Below are 16,641 nucleotides of genomic sequence, written 5' to 3'. Positions count from 1 at the left end.
ATATTTTGAAGCAATTAGGTGTTCAAATACGCCTCTCTTAAATGTGGATAGTTTGGCAACAAAGTTTACCCTTTCCATCATCTTGTGGTCCTTCGAGCCGGATATATTGTTTATCGCAATTCCTTTTCATAAATCAAATTAATTTTCTCTTATTTTAATTCTTTTCCCATAAAAATTAAAATAATACTCATTACTAAGTGCTCTTCACAAAATAGAACTTTGCGTAAAAACATAAGATAAACAATATCACGGCACATGGAACATTACGTCACCACGCAAGTGTTTGAAGTGTTCATCCTCAACATTCTTATCGCAGATTTATCGCTCTTCGAGGTGCATCTCAAAATCTCAAGTGAAATTGCTAACAAGAAACATATGGATTTATGGATTTTTTACGATTCGTTTCTATTAATTTGGTGAGTTCGTTCCATGATATATTTTTATAATCAAGCGTACAGGGACATTCAAAAGTTCGAACGCATATTATTAGTATACAGGACAAGTTTATATTTTGCAGGATTCGTACAGACATTATTTTCTGAGACTCTTGTTTATTATACGGGGTGGACTAAGCTGTGTTTTAGACTCTAAAATTTTTTATTTCTCGTGTATCTCTCATAGATAAATATCTCGCAAAGCTTTTGATACATCTCTAACCGCAATGGATCAATTGAAGAAACAACGCAAACCGTTGAAATCAAAAATCTCTCGTATCTCTAATTGGTTAAGAGATAACTCTGCTCAAGAAACGGATCCCTTGCAGTTCCAACTCCGTCATACTGAACTAACGAATTGTTACGCCAAATATGATGACCTCATGGATCAGATTGAGGAACTGGACGAAGAAAACACTGAAGAACGCGATAGGGAAGAAATTGAAGAAAAGTACTTCTCAACTCTGGCAGGTCTTCAACATAGAATGGAGATGCTCCAACCTCCTTCACACCAGTTCAGTTCCACTTCTCCACGTTTAGCTAGTGCTAAAGTGACTCTTCCCGAAATTAAAATTCAAACTTTCTCAGGATGCTTCTCAGAATGGAGTGCATTCTATCAGCTCTTCGAGACGTTAATTATTAATAACCCGGAACTCAACAACGTCCAGCGTTTTGTTTATCTCAAATCCTTTCTACGCAACGAACCTCTCCAGTTGGTAGAAAACATCCAAGTTTTAGAAGAAAACTTCCAAATCGCGTTAGAGACTCTTCGAAATCGCTACGAAAACAAATCGCGCGTAATTAGTTTGCTTATACAGCGTCTTTTGAAAGTTCCATCCTTAGTCAAAACTAATGCAAAGGCCTTACGTGAATTTTTGGTCACCGCAAAACAGACCTTACTCGCGCTAAAAAATATGAATGTACCCATCGAGCATTGGGATCTCTTATTAATAGAAATATTTTTGCAAAAAGTGGACTTTACCACTCACCGGTCTTTCGAATACGAGTTAGGGTCAAAAGATATTCCCACGCTAAATCAATTCTTTGATTTTTTAGAAAAAAAGTGTGACATTATGGAAAAGTTAAACTCCTTAGATAATAACGATAAAAAAGTTATTAAAACTCACTCTAAAACGGTTCTCTTCTCTTCGGCAAATAACAAAACTAACTCGTACTCCAAAACATGCGTATTTTGTAATAATGCTACACACACTATTTATGCATGCACAAAATTTGCTAATCTTTTCTTACAGGATAAGTATAAATTTGTTAATGAAAACAAACTATGTCGCAACTGTTTAGGAACTAAACACTTTTCACAAAATTGTTCGTCTCAACGTTTATGTGGTATATGCAAGAAAAGGCATCACACACTCTTGCACAATGACCATGAAAATAGCTCTTCTTCTAGTAGATCTTTTCAACGACACAATCACGCAACCTCTCGCAATGTACAAAACACTTGGTCTGATGGTGAAGCCGGTCCAAGTAATTCTGTCTCTCTCTCTGAATCTCAAACCTCTCAGGTGTCAAATGTAATGACTTCTCTCTCTGCTCTGTCAATAAAGCAGGATGTTCTGCTGGCAACCGCTCTAGTCACTATTTATTCAAAGCATGGCGTGCCCATACACGCTAGATGTATTTTAGATAGTGGATCTCAGTCGTCATTTGTCTCTAAAGATTTGGTTCAAAAATTAAATCTCTCTCCTTATAGCAAAAGGTTACAAATCTCTACCATCTCTGAACATAGTTCATTCTCGAACAAAATGGTCGATCTAGAAATTTTTCCATACAAAAGAAATGGTAATGGTTTCAAAATCTCCTGTGCTATTTTAGACAACATAACTTGTAGACTCCCCCAGGTATCCATAAACAGAAGTAAATTTAATATCCCCTCTACAGTCACTCTCGCAGATCCCACCTACTCTGTCCCTGGAAATATAGATCTTCTTCTTGCCAGTGACATATATAGTGAGTTGTTATCGGATGGTTTAATACGTTTAGGTAAAGGACTCCCTGTTCTCCAGAACACACACTTAGGGTACATTATGTTTGGTTCTTTACCTCCTTACGCACTTCACAAAGGAATTTATAGCTCACAGTTGTTCCCTACACAGTCAAATGTCTCTTTATTTGTCCAGTCCACATCTGAGGAAGATAAGCTCGATAATATAATTCGACAATTCTTCGAAGTCGAAGAAGTGACCCCCTCTGTTAAAATCTCCTCCTCTGAGGATCTGGCTGAACAAATATTCACTGAAACAACTCAAATTCTACCTTCTGGTCGGTTTCAGGTAAAGCTTCCTCTCATTTCTGAAACAGCACATAAAATGCTGGGCATTTCTTACAATATGGCTAGGAAAAGGTTTATTAGTTTAGAAAATAAACTCTTAAAGCACGAAAATGTATACACTCAATATAAAGCATTCATCAATGAATATGTTTCTCTTGGACATGCCAAAAAGGTTCCTCTTTCTCTCACAAATGTGCACTTAGAAAATAAATACTTTTTACCTCATCACTCTGTCATAAAAGAAGAATCATTAACTACCAAATTACGGGTGGTTTTTGATGGCTCCATGAAAAGTTCCAGTGGCTATTCTCTTAATGACATCCTGTTGAAAGGAAAAACTCTTCAGCCTGAACTTTTCGACATTCTCCTTCGGTTTAGATTGTATACCTATGTCTTCACTTCCGACATACAAAAAATGTACAGGCAGGTACGAATTCATCCTGATCACACATTCCTGCAGAATATCCTCTGGCGGGATTCTCCAGAACAGGACATCGAATGTCTTGAGCTTCAAACCGTAACTTATGGAACAAAAAGCGCAAGCTTTCAAAGTACTCGTTGTTTGATGGAATTAGCTAAAACTCATCAAAACAAATACCCATTGGCCTCCGATGCTCTCTTAACAGGATGCTATGTAGATGACATTCTATATGGGGCCAATGACACGCAAACTCTTCTTAAGGCTCATAATGAGATAACTGACCTACTCAACAAGGCATGCATTTCTCTTCATAAATGGTGCTCTAACTCAAAAATGTTTTTGGAAAATGTTTCTACTCTCTCTACAAACTCTGCGTATATTATTTCACCAGAGAATGCTTCTAATAAGGTTTTAGGTCTCTGTTGGAACCCCAGTACTGATACATTTTCAATTTCTGTACCTCAATTATCAATAAAGGATAATTACACAAAAAGGGAAGTACTCTCTATTATCGCTCAAATTTTTGATCCACAAGGGCTCATTAATCCCGTAACTGTTCTTGCTAAAATTATTATGCAAAAAATTTGGATTTCTAAAATTAATTGGAATGACTCCGTGGATGTAAATATTTTAAATGAATGGTTGAAGTTTATAACTGATCTCGCTGCTCTCAAAGACATAAGCATACCCAGATGTCTTTTCTCATGTCATGAAATTTCTTCTATTGAAATTCACTCTTTTTCTGACGCAAGTTTGAAAGCATATGCTGCTTGTTGTTATATACGGGTCATCTACAAATCAAAAAATATCTCGTGCTCTCTTATTGTTTCGAAAAGTCGTATTGCTCCTTTAAAGACCATAACGCTTCCAAGGCTGGAACTTATGGGTGCTTTATTGGCTAGCAAGCTCACCACAAAGGTGGTTGATATCATAAAGGATAAATTGCCCTCTATTACCTCTATAAACATGTGGAGCGATTCTGAGATAGTTTTGGCGTGGCTCAGATCACATCACTCCAGATGGAATCAATTTGTCGCCAACAGGGTAGCTCAAATTCAAGAAAATTCTTCTCACTCTCATTGGAGACACGTAAAGTCTAAAGACAACCCTGCTGACATCCTCTCCAGAGGAATGATGCCCTCTAACATACTCAACTCCACTCTTTGGTTTCACGGTCCTCAGTTTTTGCAAACATTTGACCTAAATTTGTCTGAATATAGTCCGAAGTTTAATTCTAATAAATTACCTGAAGAAAGAAAAGTTGTTCTTCACACTCGAAGTGCTCAATTTGAGTTCTTTGTCATGCTTTCTGAAAGGTTCTCCAGTTTCACGAAATATGTAAGGACTATAGCTTATGTACTCAGATTTGGTAATAACGCAAAGTCTGGCACTCAAAAATTATCGGGTGCACTTGAAGTATCTGAACTTCAAAATGCCGAAATGAAAATTATAAAATTATTGCAAAACTCATGTTTTTCCTCAGAAATTGCTGATCTCAAAGGCAATAAGATTATTTCTAATAAGTCTCTCTTACAATTTGCTCCTTTTCTTGACAAAAATGAAATGCTCCGTGTAGGTGGACGTCTTAGGTATTCCGAAGTTACCTTTGATCAAAAATATCCTCTCCTCCTCCCCTCGAAAAATCATGTTGTTCGTCTAATTCTCAAAAAAGAACATCTCAGGCTCCATCATGCAGGTCCTCAGAATACTCTCTCTCAAGTTCGCCTTAGATATTGGCCCTTGAATGGTCTACGGGAGATTAAGAGGATAGTCCACGAATGTCATGTTTGTTTCAAGTTTAATGCCAAACCCTTAGCTCAAATCATGTCTGATTTACCTAAGGAACGCTTATGCTCTGCTCAAGTTTTTGCTCATGTAGGTTTGGATTTTGGTGGTCCCTTTCTAATAAAGGCCTCTAAACTTCGTAAAAGTCCCTTGATAAAGTCATACATAGCTCTATTTGTCTGTATGTCCACACGTGCGGTTCATATAGAATTAGTCAGTGGGCTTACAACAGAAGCGTTTCTTCTCACTCTCAAGCGCTTTATCAGTCGCAGAGGTCTCCCTCAGACTATTTTCTCTGATAATGCGACAAACTTTCTTGGGGCTAAAAATCAGTTATTCGAACTCTACAATTTCTTGAAAAATAAGGAAACTAACTCTTCTATTCAGGAATTTTTAGCCTCCTCTCAAATTCGGTGGAAAACAATACCACCTCGATCTCCTCATCATGGAGGACTCTGGGAGAGCGCTATAAAGAGCGCTAAACATCATATCTATAGATTGTTGGGCAATCTCAAAATTACATTCGAGGAATTCAGTACCGTGCTTACCCAAATTGAAGCCGTACTTAATTCTCGGCCCATTTGTGCCCTCTCTAATGATCCCTCCGATTTCACATATCTTACCCCTGGTCACTTCCTGATTGGAAGGTCTCTCACCTCGCTACCCGACCAGGAGTATACATCTATCCCGGAAAATCGACTTAGCATCTGGCAAAATCTCTCTAAGCTCCAGCAACTTTTTTGGAAAAGGTGGTCGACTGATTATCTGAATCGACTTCAAAATCGTCCAAAATGGTTTCTCCCATTTAAAAATTTACAACCCAATGACCTTGTGCTAGTTAAAGAAGACAATCTCCCTCCTCTCTACTGGTCATTGGCACGAGTGATGGAAGTCTTTCCGGGTAAAGATGGCCGAGTGAGAATTGCATCTGTTAAAACTAAGGATGGGATTTTCAAACGCTCGATAACAAAATTGTGTCCTCTTCCTAGTGAAGGATTATGTTAATGTTATTAGGTTTAGTACTTTTACTCATAATATGTTGTTTGTATGAATTTGTATACTATTACTCATATTGGTTTTTTTTTATGTACTCTTTTCTTTTTAATGTCTTTTATAATGTTAAAGCTAGTGCTTCAACGGGGGGCAGTATGTTGTAAAAAGCAACCTGTATAATATAGTTATTTTATCGAATTGTGCGCTTATGTCGTCAGCTGTCGTGTTGTCGTGTGTGCGACTGACTCCCTACATAATAAACACTCTACTCCCCGCTTTATATAACTTAGGACTAGGACTAGACAGTGACAGTTTGCCTCTCGAAAATTGAAGGCCGTGCGTGTGTTGTCGATCCCGAAAAGTGTGTGGTCCGTAAGTAATAAATGCGCTTGTAAACCCGGTGTTTTGTGTTAAAACGTATATAGTTGGTCTCTCTCAATTTTATCATTTCATGTATATCTGTTACTGCCTCCCCGCACTCACTGTAAAGCTAATATTTTTATAACTCTTTATGTAACTGTCAGAATTGCGATAATTGTCAATGTTTGAATCAGCCCTTAAGTTCACTGTAAATAAATCGAAGGAAAATACCTCTTAATTGTTTTATTGCTTCAGTGGTCCTTTATAAATATTTTGAAGCAATTAGGTGTTCAAATACGCCTCTCTTAAATGTGGATAGTTTGGCAACAAAGTTTACCCTTTCCATCACCACTTGTTACTTAAATCAGATACCAAGAACAATACTATATCACAGATAACTAACTTGACTGATATATCCATTAACAACTAACATACCTTTATAATTAATTTTCATTAACACAAAAAAAATATATAGCATTCCCTTGCTTTTCTTAGATACATCTCAATAAGATGCAATAATACATGAACAATATAATATAATTAAATAAAGTAAATCAAAATAATATTTCCCTATACTGGGATTAAAATTCATTCGTTTTTTACCAATGAACCTTAACGACATAAAGATTCATAAGAACAATGAAGTTGTCAGCGCTTGCGTTCTGGCTAAAACAGAACCTCACTTTTAAACTATCTAAAAATCAAAAATTTAGTTTTTGCCGACAATTCAAAGAATTACCTCCTTTTAAATGTAGTTACATTGGGTTTTTCGATTGACCTTGGGTAAGCCTTTACGTGTCAAGTTCAAAGCTACCATATATTTCAAACCTTAAAAAAAAACTTTTTTTGCACATAGTAACAAAAAACACCACTATGTTACTAGCTAAGTTTTTTAATATTCTAACTCTACAATTCTAAGTTACGGTAAGATCAATAATGTTTTAATAGATAATATATGGTAGCTAATTATAATTTATTCTCTTTCAGCCCTGAAGAAGCCAAATTAATTCTCTTTGGCGAAAACGTTCGGCGAAACAATTGATACACATTAGAGTATTTCTTGCAGATTTCCCCAATATTTAAGAGTTTACTATTTAACTAATCTGCAAAGGTAAATTTCTTTTCTATATATATATATATTGTTTTATTTCTACTTCTTTCTTTCTGTATTTGTTAATAAAATTTATTTTGAATTAATAATAATTAATAAAACATAAATTTTTTTTGGGCTAGCAGAAATTGGTAAATAATCTCAGGGTTTTACGTCACTCAATTACAGAAATGCAAAACCAATATTCAGAGGGAGCTCGTGGATAAATAAAATTTAAAAATAAAATATAACCGTATATTAAAAAAAAATGTTTCTATCAAAGAAATAAACAAAAATTTTAATGACAGCATACATTGCAAAAAACAAACAATCTATGAAAAGAGTAAGTAATTAAATATAAAAAGGCATATAAATAGAAAGTTACCCAGTATAGATATAATCATGAATTATGGTTGCAAAAAATAATTTAAAAATATTACGAAATTGTTTATGTAAACGTTTCTGTCATAATACACTGGAGTCGTTATGAATCGATGAAACAGAAGTCCTCGTAACGGAGAATATTGTTAAAAATAAATATAGAAGTATATCTGAATACCTTGGAACACTTTTTATTTACGATGTCGGATACTATTATATGTATACTTATAAATGCTATCACTTATCACCGAATTTAATTTTAACTTTAACGAAGACCGGCCCTTTTTTACTTTTTTTTTTAAACACAAACTGTTCCTTTCAGCTATCGGGAATTAACTCTCTACACTGTCGCTACACTCACTGTCTTTTTCTATTATTTCAAAAACTCTCTTGGCTTAACACACCCTTTCATCAATACCTTTCCTTCCTTTTCATTGGTCAAAACACACGTATCTCTTTCTTTATTTTAACGTCTTCAAATTTCCCAGTCGTAAGTACTTTAACATTTTCTAGGAACTCCAAATTCCCGACTTTTCCCAACAAACTTTTTCGGTAATCTGACGTTCAAACACAAATTGTTTTTAAATGCACTTCAAAACCAATAAACAATTCCATGAATATTATCGATTAGATTACAAATATTTTAACAAAGACAACTTTATACCGGGTAAAACCAATACCTATGTTAACAATAGACAGACAAATAGGTATTTTACATTTTAAATGCAAGAAACAAATATTTTTTAAAAAAATAATTTGACGTTTTCCAAATTGACAAATTTTATGTATAAAATAGATATATTTTCTTCTTTTTCTCTGCCTTTATTTATCCACAATAACTTCCCCGCCTTGGGTGTGAAAATAAAATGAGATTGAAAAGAAAATTTTTTTCAGATCCAAAATACTCCATCAGTTTGCTTAATCCTATCTACTATTTCTATACTTCTTATCTATCTAAATTATTTACATGTCTGCAATTTTTTTATTCAAAATAACGGTAGATGTCATTGATGTTAAATATATCCCTAATATTTCCATTCTCTATGTGCCCTAATCTGTAGCTGTTTACACCATCTGCTGTTTGCAAGACATATGGACCTTCAAATACTGGCAGCAATTTAGCACAAACACCGTTATTCAAATTGGACACTCTCAATGCTCTCACCATTACTTTATCGCCTTGTTGAAATGTTACAGGTCTTCTTCGCCGTTGCTTTGCTTTCTTTGGAAGTATTTTTCTCCACTTCTCCTTAATCTTGTAGTTACTATGTTTATTACTTCTTCATATTCTCTTTCTGTTGGCTCTTCCTATGGTCGAGGTAGCATTCTTTCCTTCATCACATACATCGGAGATTCTTTGGTGACTGTGTTTGGAATAGAGTTTATATATTCTTCTACTTATTTCACCTTTCTATCCCGTCCTGTATGGTGTCCGTTAAATGCAATTCGTAAAAACGTTGTTACTTCCTGTATATATATCTTTTGGATGGATTGCTCTGAGGATGTTTGATGCTTGTAAATACAGTGTCTATTCCTTTTTATTGTAGCTTACCTGTAAATTTATTGTTTCTAAAATACGTAGTATTATTATCTAGCAGTATTTTCCTCGTTGTCCCAACTTCTTCTATAAAATTGTCTATTTTCAGTAATATTTCATTTCCTTTTGTTGTTCGACAAGAATATAATTTTAAAAAAATGTGCTTAGCACCACCAAAACGTGCTTATTTCGACGGGGAGCTCTTATCAGTTCGCTCAACATATCGATGGCTACTAGATCTAATTTTTGGCCAGATGTTATATTTTTAGGTATGTTTTCATTTTTAAAATTCCTCGATTTATATGTTTGGCAGACCTCAGATCTTTTTACGATGTCCTTTGCAAACTTATGGTCATCTTTGCAAATATAATTTTCTCGGAACTCAAGAAATAAATTCCTGTTTCCGACGTGTTCATTGTTTCGGTGTATATCAATTAATATTTTGTCAGCCAGTTAGTCCGTAATTATATATAGTTCTCTTTCCTCTGATCTTATTATATAAATTCCGTTTTCTTGTGTTGCTCTGTTTTTTTCATGTTCTGCCAGATTCTCTTGGTCACTCATGATCTGCTTTCAAGAATAGATTACGTCGTCGTCTCTTAGAATGTTCATACCAACCTGAAATTCCATTTTTTTTAAATACTCTTTTGAAATACTTTGAAAATTTATTTGCTTCTTCAGGATATTCTAAAATATGGTTATAATAATTTTATTAGTAAATACAATGCAATTAAAATAAGAAAAAAAAAACATTGTATAAAATAAGCACAAAATTTACAACATGAGGTTAATCGATTAAATTTTGACCATCACAAAATATTATAATTATTAAAATGATATTTTTATTATATTAGCAATTACAATGTTCTTTTTTTTTTGGTATTTTAGCCTTGGTTTAGAATATTTAGACACGTAGTTACATACAAACATTAGTATTCATTCATTCAGGATTGTAGAGGGAGGACACTTTTCACCCTCAGGGGTTCATCAGAGCGACTTCATTATAACTTATATGTTACTTAATAATGATAATTTATTTTGTTGTTTGATTTATGTCAGAAACAAACTCTTCTCTGTTTATTATATTTTTCGTTGTTTATAACTACTTTTCGATTTTTATATGGTTATAACAATAATAACATATAACAATCGAAAACTTAATAATAACGAAAAATATAATAAACAGAAACGAGTTTCTTTCTGACATAAATCAAACATCAAAATAAATTATCAATCATATTTCATCAAATTAAATAAAATTAATAAAATTAAAACATCGTGTAAATAAGGCACACCTGTGTGTTCAACAATTAATATCACTTTTGTGAAATATAAGGCGTCCTTTCAAGAAACAGCCAGTTTGTTCGATATATGTATGACAACTTACAGTTCCCACAAAGGACTCTATAGACTATATTAGTGTTACGATAAATTCTGACCCAAAACCGTAAATATATGTATTACAAATATTCTCATTCATACACGTATTTTCTAGGTAATGCCTACCTGACACACGATGGGTCCCCCTCCGTTATAAAAAAACAATACTCGAACTTTCTGGAGACGAGCCCATGTAAACATACCAGTTTTGAGACCAATTCGCCGCTCGGTCTAGTCCAGAAGGCCATCGACTTTTCTAGTCTAACGATATTGGGTATATAACAGGACTTTTGGAGAAAACAGTCAGTCAAAAAAGATGCTCACGCTCGCGTTTAAATTGTAACGTCCGATAGATAAATTATGTAATTATTAGTCAAATAAATTGTTGTACAGTGGTTTAATAAATTGATATAAATTATCGTGTTTTAATAAATTAAAATAAGAACAATAAATTAGAATTAGTAAAGACATAATATTAACTTTACTATGGACCTGACATTCTTTATCCCAATCTTATCAGGCACAATCCGTAAAAGACTCAACATATTGTAAGTAAATTAAGGCAAAAAAGGCAAAGAGCAACAAATTTTAGTTGTAATAGGAGAACTCTGAGAGATAACAGAGTTATCGTAACACTTTCAGGTGGAGCAATAGAATAAAGTGATAAAGCATCTGATTCTCCAACATCAGCCAAAGTTGGTATATGGGTCTGAGATGAAACAGTAAACAAGTACTTAGTAATGAGACATAGAGAATGTAAGTTTCGCAATAAGATATACTTTAATATCAAAAGAGAATCCATTCTTTAAAGAGCATGTGTCAGCCTGTGACTCTAAAGCTAAGACATTGGAGTAGGTTATATATGATATTATGTGAAAAATTTTAAACCAAATTATGGTAGTCACTGAAGTTAAAGAAGCAGATTGTAATCAGCCAAATACGAGTACTTTTGGGGGATACCAAGTGTATAATATAAGTTTTAGTGAAAATATCACGGAAACTACATTGGCTCCAGCTCCCACTTCTAGTGCTATTAAAATATCCACTGCTCAAAATTGCACATTTAACATTTTGCCCAACCACAAATTAAACATATTTAAGATGAAATTATGAAAATATAGTTATACTGTAATATAGCTGTAATATAGTTATACTGTGATAATTATTGTTAGTTTTAGTTCTCTAATAATTTTTGTTAGTTATATAAATAAATTATTTAAAACTGAAAAAATTACTTGTTATTTGAGGGAGGTGGAAAAATCATGTACAACATGGGAGTAAAGTGCCTTTTTCTCCCTTGAATGATTACTTCATACTCGGGAGGAAAAATCTCCATTTGCTCCATTGTTTTACAAATAGCTATTGTGAAAGAGTTAGTGTGGTTCATAAAGGATTTGAAGTTTTAAGAAACTATACTAATTTTTAAAAAGAATACGCTTTATTTGTTTATTTAGACAAAATGTGGATTTTTTCTAAATTTGGAATAAAACGGAATTGACAGGACGAGAGTATAAAATCCATAAAACACACCGATACTGAAGACAAGACACATATTCAATTGTCAAAAAGTTCAAAACATGCTTTTATTGATGCAGTTTTGATGCAAATTTACATGAATCATCTATTACAGTTGTGGCTAATGTTCCATACCATTTGGAAATTTTAAAATTTCCAAAATAAAAATATTCTTAAAAGTTAGATATGCAATTGAAAATTAAAGTCAGCTTGTTGAGGAATTTAGTCTTTCTGTTTTTTAGTATAAAATAATATGGTAGATTTAACTAAGACATTAAAGAACAAACTCAAAGCGTTTTAGATAGGATTTAGATAGATAGGTTTGAAGATGCAGATTTCTCAATGAAGAGATACTATAAAAAATTGAAAAGATCGTAAAAAAATTTAAAGAATTAAATAACGTTAACTAGAGTATCTCAGCCAAATATTATATAATGGTCAAATATCAAAAACCTGATATAACCTGCTTCAAACCATACTACAAGATAAAGGTACCAAAAAGAAGTATACTATGACTGCCTTCTCATGAAAATGGTTCAGCTTAACAACTACACGACGTTTTAAGTCAGTAGTTAATTTGCCGAGGCTACTACCGTTTGAAAAGAACATAAACATACTGGTTACAGCTGAGCCAAACCCAACAGCGGTTAAGACGAGATGCTGGTTTGCTGGATGCTACCTGCCTGGTAAGATTGGGATAAAGAATATCAGGTCCATAGTAAAGTTAGTCTCCAACATTAAGTCACCTTTATGATGAAAGGTCGGTGTACAAATCTGCAACAGGAAGCTGCAAGTATATAAAATAAAGGTAAATGAAGAGTATATGATCGTCCTGATTGTAGCTGGTGTGCTGATATCTCTCTCTTAACATAGGCATATGTGATGAGTATGAGAAGATTATGCGTGGTACTGGTAGATTTCAACGCAAACGAGGCGGAGTAAGGGTCCCCCATCACCGATACTCATGGTAAAATATTAGCTGATTGGGTGGGTACCTTGGATTTAGTGGTACTGAACATCCTTCTGGAGTCCAAAAGATTGATGGGTCTTGCCACATTATACCGGAACGAAACTTCGGTATATCGTATTCTTGATAAGCGGAGCAGTAACTACTAAGCTCCGTACGTTCAGGAAATTTGAAGTTGGATGCAGCAATGAAAATGACTAAAAAGCATATGAGGAACTCATTAAATTGAAAGTACGTAGGATACAGGGTCAAACGCCAACGGTGGAAAACTTGGGACGAATCATGAAAAAAGCTATAGAAGAAAGTAGAGTATGTCATCAAGAGGTGAGCAGTATACTATATTGATGAAGTGGGGACATACAAGAGCTCAGAGATGAATGCGTAGTAATGAAGAGAAGGATAATGAAAGCAAGGGCCAGAGCAGGGATAAATCCTGTTATCATCGAGCAAATCCATTAAATTGAAATAGAATACCACGCACGAAAGAGAGAACTTTACAGAAGAATTCGAACAGAAAAAAGAAAGCACGGAAAAAAACTGCGTGACAAGTTAAATAAGTACATTTTTGGTCAAGTATATCGAATCGTAACGAAAAATTTTCATGCGTACCCCTCATACGAAATGCAACTAGACAAAAAGCTTGAGGTAACACAAGAGCTTTTTCAATCGCGACCTAAGTAGGCCAGCGGGCTACACACTTTAACATGGATGAGTTATTCGAGGCATTAGATGTACTAAAGATGCATAGGTCCTTCAGACTAGACCAGATACCGCCCAAAGCGGTAAAGGGTTTAAGATGCGCGGAGCCTGGGTTGCTTTTGGAGCACATTAAGGTTATTTATGCTTCCCAAAACTGAAAAAAGTATCGCCCCATATGCCTCCTCCCATGTATCGAAAAGTTTTACGAGAGAATGCTGCGAGGAAGAATCAATTGACACAATTTTGAGTATACTTGGGTATACAACATTGTGGATGAACAGCGCTGGAGGGATCTACTACTCTTCGATGTTAGAAATGCATTTAACACTCTGCAATGAAAAGAGGTGATGCAGGCATTGGAGAAGAGGGAATGTTCAGCTATCTGATGAATGTGATGGCGGAATATTTTTACGAGAAAAAGGTCATGGTTGAGGAGGGCATGCTAGTTAACGTCTTGGGCTCAGCGCTATGGAACCTAGCATATGACGGGGCCATTAAATGAAAATTAAAAATAAAATGAAAATTTCCACCCTCAGATAAGAAAAACGAGGTCAGCACTCAATAAAGTCAAAATAGCCATGTTAGTATCCAACATCCTTAATAGATAAGCACTATAAAAATGAGAATGACTTACGATAGTAGCTTATGGAAGGGACTTTCTTCAATGTAGACAAAGAAAGTCCAAATAGATAGTCAGGAAAAAAGAATAATGATACAACAATATTATAAAACTGTACAAAAAACAATAATTTTAAATATTAGTGAAACGAATTCTCAGCTACATGTATAGCTCAAACTGGAAGGGACGAAAAAAGCAATCTCTAACCGACAACAAGAAGTAAACAGTGACTAGGAAACATTAGAATCAAAATAGACAAACTAATACCCAAATAAATAAAAGTTTTCAAGCATAAGGAACAGATTTGGACAACAAATAAATACATTGGAACTCTGTGTAAAAGATATTTTATCCATCACACTTTATTAAATTTTGTCATACAATCTTGTCATTTTACATAAAATAAATTTTCAGGTGAAAATAAAAGCCCAGCTCCAAACTCAACGCAATTTTTGGATCTTGTCCATTTAATAGCTTTATCTCTTTTAGGTCAACGCTAGAGAGTTGCATTACGCTCACGGTATAGGAGAGAGTAACACGGCACAGCAAAAAAGTTTGTTATTCAAACATGAAAAGGGGCCTAAGGGAGCCTTCAAAGGATTTTATATAATATATGAAAACAATGCAGAGGCGGTTTAGTAAAAAGGTTTATTGTGTTAGTCTGGCCAATTCTGGGTAAAAGCAAGAGTTTTTGTGGTGCTTAAGTAAAAGCCCTTAAAATTTTAGTTTTTTTTCTGAAAATTCACCAAACATATAATTAATAATTATAGTTTTAATTCACTGCATTTTTGCAAGCTGTCTTTTCATTAACTGAAGTTTTTTTTTCGCAAAAAAAAAACAAAATAAGATTTTGGATTGTTTGTGGTCTTTTTCGGTCGTGGGCAATTTCGTCATTCTTCTTCTTCTTCTTTAAGTTCCGCTCCTATCGGAGATTGGAAATCATTCTGGCAATTATAATTTTGTTGGTTACGCGCCTGAATAGTTCAATTGAACTGCATCCAAACCATTCACGGAGATTGCGTAGCCACGAGATTTTACGTCTACCTACGCTTCTTCTGCCTTTGATTTTACCCTGCATTATATTCCTTAGTAGTTCGTATTCTTCACCTCTCATGATGTGCCCCAAGTATTCCAATTTCCTGATTTTTATGAAATTTAAAACTTCGCATTGTTTTCCTAGTTGTTCGAGAACTTGTTCGTTTGTTTTGCGATCCATCCATGATATTTTCAAAATACGTCGGTAACACCACATTTCGAATGCTTCTAGGTTTTTAATGTTGGATTTTTTAAGTGTCCAAGTTTCAACCCCATACAAAAGGGTGAAGAATATATAACATCGAAGCATTCTTATTCGGAGCGATATATTGATATCGCGATTACAATAAAGTTTTCTCATTCTATTAAAAATTGACCGTGCAATTTCAATGCGGCATCTTATTTCTTTTGTCTGATCAGTATCTTCTGTGATCCATGCTCCAAGGTATTTGTACGAAGATATTTGTTCAATTTCTGTATTATCTAGTACTAGCTTAACTTTGATGTTTTGTGCTTTTATAAATACCATGAACTTGGTTTTCTTCAAATTTATTTTTAGTCCATAATCGTTGCAATATATATTTAGTTGTTCAGCAAGGTGTTGCAGTTCTTCTAGTGTTTCTGCCAGAAGGACGGTGTCGTCAGCATATCTTATGTTATTAAGTGGCTTACCGTTTAATATAAGGCCCTCACTGACCTCGGCAAGCGCTAATTCTGAGATGGCTTCACTGTATAAATTGAATAACAAGGGTGATAAAATACACCCTTGGCGAACCCCACGGCGAATCTGGATATCCTCGGTCAGTTCATTTTCAACTTTCACTTTTGCTGTTTGATTCCAATAGAGGTTACATATGATTCTAATGTCTCTACTGTCTATGTTTTTATTTAAAAAAATTTATTTAAGCCGATTATGCTGCACTCTGTCAAATGCCTTTTCAAAATCAATGAAACAGGCATATACTTCCTGATTTATATCTAAGCATCTCTGCGAAAGAACACTTACTGCAAGCAGTGCATCTCGTGTTCCCAGTCCTTTTCTAAATCCCATTTGTGTATTACTTATGCTTCATCTAATTTCCTATGTATTCTATTGTGAATTACTTTTAAAAACAATTTCAAGACATGACTC

The 16,641-nt window shown here is 34.3% G+C and overlaps 1 protein-coding gene across 1 annotated transcript; it reads left to right on the top strand.

Moving 5' to 3' along the window:
- The first annotated feature begins 661 nt into the window (after positions 1–661).
- Positions 662–15,113, top strand: LOC140444308 (uncharacterized). Its single transcript, XM_072536057.1, has 4 exons — positions 662–985; positions 1,688–3,442; positions 4,004–5,848; positions 14,964–15,113. The coding sequence occupies exons 1-4, from the start codon at positions 662–664 to the stop codon at positions 15,111–15,113; spliced, it is 4,074 nt and encodes a 1,357-aa protein (XP_072392158.1).
- Positions 15,114–16,641: the final 1,528 nt, after the last annotated feature.

The sequence above is a fragment of the Diabrotica undecimpunctata genome, chromosome 6, assembly GCF_040954645.1.
Source record: "Diabrotica undecimpunctata isolate CICGRU chromosome 6, icDiaUnde3, whole genome shotgun sequence".
Classification (NCBI taxonomy): Eukaryota; Metazoa; Arthropoda; class Insecta; order Coleoptera; family Chrysomelidae; genus Diabrotica; species Diabrotica undecimpunctata.
The sequence above is the reverse complement of the archived record's forward strand: the minus strand, read 5'-3'. Positions and strand labels throughout refer to the sequence as shown.

What these genes read in the sequence shown, in the direction of transcription:
- LOC140444308 (XM_072536057.1), top strand. Translation starts at nt 662, where the DNA reads ATGGATCAATTGAAGAAACAACGCAAACCGTTGAAATCAAAAATCTCT. An exon ending in CACGTTTAGCTAGTGCTAAA is followed by an intron (nt 986 to 1,687) that starts GTGACTCTTCCC and finishes CTTTTCTTACAG; the next exon opens with GATAAGTATAAATTTGTTAA. An exon ending in TAACTGACCTACTCAACAAG is followed by an intron (nt 3,443 to 4,003) that starts GCATGCATTTCT and finishes GCTCCTTTAAAG; the next exon opens with ACCATAACGCTTCCAAGGCT.